Source organism: Aythya fuligula, chromosome 1 (assembly GCF_009819795.1).
Source record: "Aythya fuligula isolate bAytFul2 chromosome 1, bAytFul2.pri, whole genome shotgun sequence".
NCBI lineage: Eukaryota > Metazoa > Chordata > Aves > Anseriformes > Anatidae > Aythya > Aythya fuligula.
Window position 1 is genome coordinate 80,048,387 of NC_045559.1, and position 8,457 is coordinate 80,056,843.

The 8,457-nt window shown below is 42.7% G+C and overlaps 1 protein-coding gene across 1 annotated transcript; it reads left to right on the forward strand.

Annotated features, from left to right (window-relative positions):
• The first annotated feature begins 3,950 nt into the window (after nucleotides 1–3,950).
• On the forward strand, nucleotides 3,951–8,192 carry LOC116502201 (C-type lectin domain family 2 member L-like). Its single transcript, XM_032207983.1, has 5 exons — nucleotides 3,951–4,027; nucleotides 4,382–4,465; nucleotides 5,124–5,308; nucleotides 6,372–6,443; nucleotides 8,131–8,192. Exons 1-5 carry the CDS (start codon nucleotides 3,967–3,969, stop codon nucleotides 8,134–8,136), a joined length of 408 nt encoding a protein of 135 aa, XP_032063874.1. The 5' UTR covers nucleotides 3,951–3,966; the 3' UTR covers nucleotides 8,137–8,192.
• Nucleotides 8,193–8,457: the final 265 nt, after the last annotated feature.

Consider the following 8,457-nt stretch of genomic DNA (forward strand, 5'->3'; position numbering starts at 1 on the left):
CACTACCCCATGCAGCTCTCTTACTCAGCACTTCATGTAAATCTTCCTTCCTTTGCTTTGGTCCCAAGGAGGACAGTACTTCTTGCTACAGTACCTTTGCTACAGAAGGCAATGTGGGGAAGAAAAGCTGTTAAACTGATAAGGGACAGGAAAAGAAACCTTGACAAGCAGAGAAGGGATTATTCTCTCCTGTGAAGGAAGGTGCACAGCTCCACCAGCTGCAACCACGAGACTGATGAACAGGATGCTGAACAGGAAACTGAATTGAGTAGCTCTGTCAAGCCCCTGTCAGAATGACTCACCACTTTAAAAAGCCATAGGTGAGCACTGCACACGCTTCTTTTCTCTCCTCTTTGGTCGTGTGTGGACCTCAGTAGAAGCAATGGAGGTCTCTGGCTGATGGTGTAGCTGCATGGTCTCATGCGCTGGCCCCTAAGAACTTCCTGGTACAGATGCATAGCCTGCAGACATCTTGGGGAGAAACTTCTAACACGGTTATCCATACAGGGGACATCATGACACCATCCTCAACTAGCAAAATCTATGATTCACAACACTGGAACCTTTCACAGTTTGTGGTTGCAAAGGCTTCAAACGGTAAGTGACTTTTCAAGGTGTTAGATGCTGTGTTTGCTCTGTGATGAATCACGTTATCTATAAAGAAATTCTGAACTTTCCTGAAAGATAACATTGACAGGAAATACAGCTACTAATCATTATTGATATCCAGTCTATCAGCTTCTGTAGATAATGACAAAGAGGAAGTCTGATGTTTTAGGTCATTTGAGGTTTCTACCATAATCTCCCTGTCACACCTATTGTTATATTTTTATTTGTTTTATTAACCTTAATATTGTTAATTGCTTTCATGTAACTATATTGCTATGGTACTTTCTCTTCTGTACTTCAACCCTCCCTACTTATTTCCGTCCTCCTTCGGGTCATTTCCAGTGTTAATGTTGTCAGTTCTTAAAGATGGAAGCTTCCTGCTCTAAGGAACCTGCTTTGGCAGAAGGGTTGGACCTGATGATCTTTCGAGGTCCCTTCCAACCCCTTCAATTCTGTGATTCTGTGATGGACTCTATGTCTTCTACAAAATTCTAACACACAAATGCTGCAGATAAGTAAATAACAATCCTGGTGAATACTAGTCTCACCAAAAATGCAAACACAGCTAATAACATATCTGGATTCCTTTCTCTTATGCATCCTATTCCAAAACATTCCAAAATAATGTTTTGCAAGACTGCTGAATGACTGGCCTTCTTGATGTAAGAGACCTGGCTGCAACATTCTCAGCCCTGCACTTTTGAGTGCAGGAGCACATGCTTAGTGCTCCTCAAGTACTACTTCACAACACACTCACATTCATTTAGCTACTTTTCTAATAAACCATTTGATCCTGAAAAATAAACACTTTTCAAATGTTATATGTAGAGTTTACTACAGTTTCAACAGCACCCCAAATATTAACATCTTGTTTAGGGTATAGCCCTTGTTTAGGGCCGACTGAAGATTTTTAACTCACTGGCAGTTCTTCCATTGACTGTGGAGGTAGATGGGCTGATAAAATCAACCAAGAGCAGGACAAATTAGCTCCCCCAGCCTAGCTGTGCAATCAAAGCTAAATCACTGCTAGTGTGTGAGCTATGTAGTTCCAGTCAAACTAGGGCATTCCAGCAGTACACTGTTGTGACCACAGTGCAGATATTTCTAATGTAAACACTCTATCCCCCAAATTTTTGTTCTGAAGTGATTTCTCCCTGCATAATTGAAAAGTTAGAGGTAGCATGTTAATGGGTGAGAAAAGGTAATCAATGTTTATTTGTTACAGCAGTAAGCAGGAGATGGCATCACAGAATCCATCAAACATTTTGAGTCATTCCCATGAGACTCACAGCACTGAAGGGGCCAAGTAGTTTTTCTGAGAAAATAATTTGCTTAGAAAATGCCACATTCTTAGTTAGAATGTTTGCATTCTCTCCCTGTGATTCTGTCTGGAGGGTATGTTTGCCTTTTGCCTTTATCAAATTCTTATCTTCTTGTTCAATCTTCATTTTATGAAATGTGGGAACATTTCTTGAAACAAAATACACAGCTAAGTAAATACATGGCCATTACAACGCCTAATGGGAGACTTTTTTTCCTGCAAAAATAGGCACTTACCTTTTCTGAACAGCTGTCCTTGACAGCTCAACAGCCTCCAGTGATGCCTGTGGAAGTTACCATTGCAGAGGAATTTGCAGGCCTACCTTCACAGAAGCCCATATGCTTTGAGCCAGTAAGGTGCCAGAAAGGAGAACTGAAAGCTGCCCTAAATATTAGCAGCTGAGAGTGGGTTTGACAAGTGTCTGTCTTGCACTCAGCCTATGCACTGCATTCTGCTTTGGTACAAGGATAAATTCCCCTTCTTCTCCAAGATCATTCTGAGCACTTGCTGCAAACTCATCTGTCTGTAGGTCAGCAGCAACTGTCCCCCTCCAAAGCCTTTAGCTCATGTGGGGAGCTTTGCAAACCACACTTCCTCAGTAACAGCAGCAGGCTGCTTACTCTTTGGTCTGGAGGTCTATTAGCCAAATTGATCTGTGAAACTAAAAGTCAAGTGTCTCCGTTATGTAAAGGAAGCATCTAGGGTAACAAGGATAGCCATTTTGAAGCATCAAATGATTCATAACGGAAGATGTTGTAAATTCTCAGTTTCTTTGTCAACCTGGAGAATGACCTGAAAATGTCAATAATAGCAGTGGGTGAGTAAGTGTGAAATGGATACCTGTGACTTCTCTGTGGTTATAAGCCACAGTAAACTATTTTTGACCACAGTAGCTGGCAGATCTGAATGAAAAGAGAGCGAGCCACTTAAGAGACATTTCATTCTTAAGACTAAAACCAGGTAGTGCGCTATCTGATTTTAGGAAAGTGGATGGTCCAGTGTCCAGGGTTGTTTATGTTCTCAGATTTGCTTTGTTTTGCTTAAGTCAGGAGGTGCTTGGCAAGTTTTATCATTAAACAGCCTGAAGTAGAAGAATGAGTAAATGTTGAGAAACTTGTTCTTAGAAAGAGATGCACAAATAGCTGTACATACACTAGTGTTTCCCTGTCTTTTATGCAAAACTTGTTCAATATGAAACAGGTACTGACCCTTCTTGCTGTCCTAATTCCATACCTTCCTCTCATTCTGTGCTCCTCTGGGTTCAGTTCTCCCAAAACCTCTTAAAGCATATACGTCCTGAGCATTCTGAATCCATTACTTTTTCCAACACCCCTTCTACCTTTTCTGGGACTCTTTGGTTCCCTAAGTTCCCCAAAGCCAACATATTTAAAGCATTGTTTTCACACACCTTTTTTATTCCTTTTTACCCTTTTGTCTGTCTCTTCTCAAGTGTCATCCCAGGAATACTGGCACGTCCAGCCCTCCAGCACATTGCCTAAACGAGCCGCTGCCACACTCCAAAGTTGAAGTCAACTGTAAGTCTGTATGCACAGAAGCATAAAGTTTATATGGGTCTTTATTATCTGCAAAGATAAGCACCCGGGGATAATTTTCAGCAACTGACTACGCTCAAATATTCTTGGCAAATAAAAGGAATTGGAGGTCACGGTGAAAGCATAATGCATAACCCTCCATGTTCATGGTTTTCTCTTTCAGGTTTTCTGCGTGGGTACCGATGGCGGCATGCTTTGGACAAACCCGCACTAGGCGTGCACCTCATCAGCCTTGCACGGGGAGCTGCATTCCCCATTCCCCTGGACATTTGACCTCGCCACACAGCCAGGATCTGTCGCCAATAAAGCAGCTACCGCGCGTCAGACACCGCACGAAACACAGCTGCGGAGCGCCAGCCCTCCCGGTACGTGCAGCCCTGTCTCACGACCCAGCCTGCGGCCCCACGTCCAGCCCTTGCACCGTCTCTCCGCCCGTTCCGGCCCCGTCATCTCCTCCCGCGGCGGGGCAGGAGCTCCGCACCCATGGGGCGTCCCGGGGCTGGCGGCTCCCCGGAGCGGAGGACGGCGCCCCGCAAGGCTGGAGGTGCAGGGGGCGAGGGAGCTCGGCGGCTGGGCTGCCGGCTGGGCTGCGGCCGGGCGAGGAGAGGGGAGCCGCGGCGTCCCGGGGCAGCGCCGGTGTCCCGGGAGCCGCCGGGCTGCTGGAAAGCCCCGCGGCGAGATGGCGCCCGCCGGGCTCCCGGGGGCTGCGGGCAGGCGGGGATGGGGCCGGAGCGGCCACCCGGGCCGCTGTCCTCGCCTCCTGTCCTCAGAGAGTGGCCTCTGGAACGGCTCCGGGGATCCTGGGCTCTGCTCCGCCTTCAACTCCGTATGGTTTTTTTTTTTTGTTTTGTTTTGTTTTAAATTCCTCGTATTTATTTATTTATTTATTTATTTTCAGGTCTGTTCTCAAATGTCTGGTTCTGGCGAGGTGTTGCTGGAATCCTCGTTGCTGCTGTCGTCTTGATTTTGTGTATTCACTTTGGTAAGCGTATGCACTTTGTGTAAGGTACTTGCAAAGAACATATAACTAGCCTTAGAAATTAGAGTTTTGCATGGTCAGAAGTCCCCAGGACCTCACAAGAGGGTTCTTCAGACCTTACCTTGTTTCAAAGCTAATTACACGTCTCATGCCTTGCTGTTTAAAACTGTGTTCTAATACTGGGGAAATAACTCCCATAGTTAGAGAGTGCTCAGATTAGTCTGAGTGTGCTTCTGACATTCAGTTCTATAACCTTGCTGTTAATCATAATCCAAGCTTGGGAAAACAAATGCAAAATTGTCTTTTGCAACCACTCTGTAATCGTTAACACTATAATAAACAAAGTTATTGATTCAGTACAAGAAAGAAACACTCACAAAAGCCTTAATTGTCAGAAACATTTAAGTTGTAGATGAGTGTCTAAAGCATACATAGTTATTACCTTCCCAGTTACTTCAACCGACTTGCAGTGATCATCACTTTAAAGATTTGTTAGCGGGAGCTAGAGTACATAATTAGTTTACAATAAATATTTCTGCTGGGCAGAGATAATTATATAGTGGTTAGACTGAGATGAATTAGATGGTGCAGCCACAAAGCAAGGTAAAAAGCTCTAGAAACCTTTTCCATTTGGAAGAAATAGGTTTCTGTCTTTTTGCAGTAAACCATTCTTCGGACAAAGATATTCCTGCCTGTCCATCCCTGGAACTCTGTCCATCAGATTGGCTGTATTTCCAGAAGAAATGCTACTACCTCTCAGAGAGAGAAGCCAACTGGAACTCTAGTCAGAACTTCTGCTCATTGCACAATGCTTCCCTCCTTGTGATCGAAAATCTTCAGGAATTGGTAAGAGAACAAAGCAGGGATCCTGGTTTCACTCCATCTCGCTTCTAGGATACTGCACAATACACCCATGAGTTTTTCCAGCCTTGTAAGCTGAACAGTTTTAATGCAAAGGCAGTGACAAGTCACAGCAAGCAGAAAGCTGCGTACCTCTTTCCCTGCAAACAGCAAACGTCAGTTCTAGGAGTTGATGTGTTAGAACAGTTGATGTGTTAGAACATCCCCAAGGCTTATCTGAGTTAAATTTTATGCTGTTCACAGCCATAAGTACTCACACGGAAGGCAACTGTCAGCGTAAATATCGTTGTATCTTAGGTAACTTTAATTAGATGAAAACTGTTCTCTCTTAGCAAGATAGATTGGCAGACAAGTTGATAGATGTGTTAGTCTTGACTTTTGGTGTTAGGAGATAATTATTCTAACCGCAGTTTAGAGCATCCTTTTCTGTATCATACTAGTAAAAAGACCTAGGACAATATATCCTCCCATATCTGTTAATAGACCTTGATAGCATTTGCTATGTTAAAACAGTTTCTCCCTATGTCAATAGATCACATCACAGATACCAGTTTCATGGCTATACTGGGTGCAGATGACAATCCTGTTCTATGTACTGTGGCAAGGTTCTACCCTCACTCATCTCTCTCTAAAACGTCCATCACAAATCCTTGCTACTTGGTAATAAAAATTCAATATGATGAAGACATACCAGTGATGGAGAAATGCATTATCTGCAAAGGTGCTCATTGTTCTTTGAAGAGTTTCTCGTGGAGAAAGAATAAATGCAGTTCCATAGTAGTTCTTAATATTCAGCAGTATACTTGGATTCTTGTAGTTGGCATTTCTACTGCTACAATATCTGAGTGCTGCAGGGATAATCTGTTCAAGTTGTAAGTTCTTTTTCCATAAGGTGAATCACACAAGATCCTGTAGATTTAGTCCTTAATACTGTTCCTTTTGAGAGAAAGGCAAGATCATTGCTTTGCTTTCGAGCCTTGCATCAAAGACTTCATATTCTGATAACTGTATGGAACATGCAAAACTTCTTTCGTGTTTATTCCTGCAGAGTTTTATGGTGAAGATAACAAAGCAAGACCCATGGATTGGACTTCATAAAATAAATGAAGAATTCTTTTGGGTAAATGGGAGCACATTAGATAACAAGCTGTGAGTCAATGCTGTTGTTTTTTGCTAGTGATACTAGATTATAGAGGACCAAAATACGATAACATACAGATATAGATAGTGACTTGAAAGAAATACCTGTAATGATGCTGTCCAGATGGCAATGGAAACAGCAAGGAATACAATACAGATTTCACGTAGTTTGGGTAAAACTTATGATGAAAATTAGGAGATAAATCTGTAACACCTGATTCAGAAGCAAAATGAGAAGGGAGGTCATGGTAACAAACAGTATAGCAAAGTGAAAGTTAAATCTTGAGACCACCAAGGTACTGAAGTAATGGGGAAAGGGATGAAAGATTCCAATAACCTGAATTCCTCATCATAGGATAGAGTTTGAAAGAACAATGCAAGAGGCTTATAGGAAAGGTATTTGGGAGGCTTGTAAGATATTTTCATACCTCTTATGGTATATGCTTACACACACACAAAAAAAAAAAAAAAAGGCTGCAAGAGGGGGAGGTGAATCTGTGAATTTGTGTTGTAAGAGCTACTCTGTGGTACCTGTCCTATGCTCTCTCACAGGCATCATGTGTGGGGGTACTTTGCTCCTCCCACCAATGGCTGGTCCATCATTTCAGAGTCCTGCATCTTATGCTGGGGCAGCTGCTGGCAGGAGTCTGTAGAATAACCAATGACAGTGATAGACACTGAGATTTCAGAAGTCTGAAATTAACATTGAGTATTTAGATTTTTCACTTTTTAAAGTTTTTGACATCACTAGTTATGCGTAACTATATCCTGTTCTTCCCTGAAACTTGCAAGCTTGATCTGACAAATATCTTACACATTTAATCGGAGATGTAAGCAGAATGTAGGCATCTTAAGTTGGAAACTGCAGTCCTCCCCACTGTTGCTTACCCCTGCCTGTGACAGAAACATCCACTGTTGTTTTTATATTCAGTGTTAAAGTTCTTTGCATTCTTAGACTTTTGCCTCTGTGCATGCCTAAAACTGCTCCTCCTGTCTTTAAAAGAGTACCTTGATGTCTAAGAACATGTACTGTAAGAGTCATGTTAGCACTGGGGCAGGTTGGCCTTTGTCTTTTCCAGGGAATGTATCAGCTTGGTTAGCCTACTCACTGAACACTATTACACTTTATTTTAACACACAGTTGGTTAAGGAGGCCCTTACCTTTTCCACACCTGTGGTGCAGAAATGGAGATTCATTTCCTATTTCCCACCAGCCCCTTAACCATAATGCCTTGTTCAGTTCTGAGGAAGAGGAAAATGAAAAAAAGTATTTGTTTCACAGCTTCTCTTGAAACTTTTTAGCTGTACAGAATGCCAAGGGAGTCAAAGGTGGAGCCAGTCTTTGATAGCACAGGGTCTTTCAGAAGGGCAAATTTAAATTCCATTATTTGCTCTAGGAATGTATTTCACATTAAGCAACCACTAGGCAAGATGTAGGAATACTGCTAGCCCTAGGTTTTGTATTCTGGGGGCCAGACCCCCATAAAAGAAGATGATACCTGTGGCATTTTCTTCAGAGAGCAAGGTATCATCTTCATGCCATGCCTTGCCCATAGTAAATCAGGTGTTACATGAAAAGAATCCGTAATCCCTTTAGTTCTCTCTTCTCTGTTGAATTATTTGATTCTGGCTGTCAAAGTAATAGTATCTTTCATTTTCCCTTGCAGGATTGAGGTAAAAGGCTCTGGAAACTGTGCCTATCTTGAGTCAAAAGGAGTCTCGGCCTCTGGATGTTATTTAACCAGGAAGTGGGTCTGTAGCTTGAGTACTAGCTTAGCATGATAATGGTGGGCGAAGTCACCTCCTCTGACATGTAGAACTCTGATATATCTGCACAGTATATGTGTATGCTCTGGGACCTGGGAATGCATTTCAGCTCTTGCCTGGAAGTGAACATGTTTTCTGGTAGCCAGGACTTTCTGCCCATGGAGGAGGCTTCTGTTTTTTCACAATGTCATTTCAATGTCTTTTCTCAGGGTCTTGATAAATTTTCT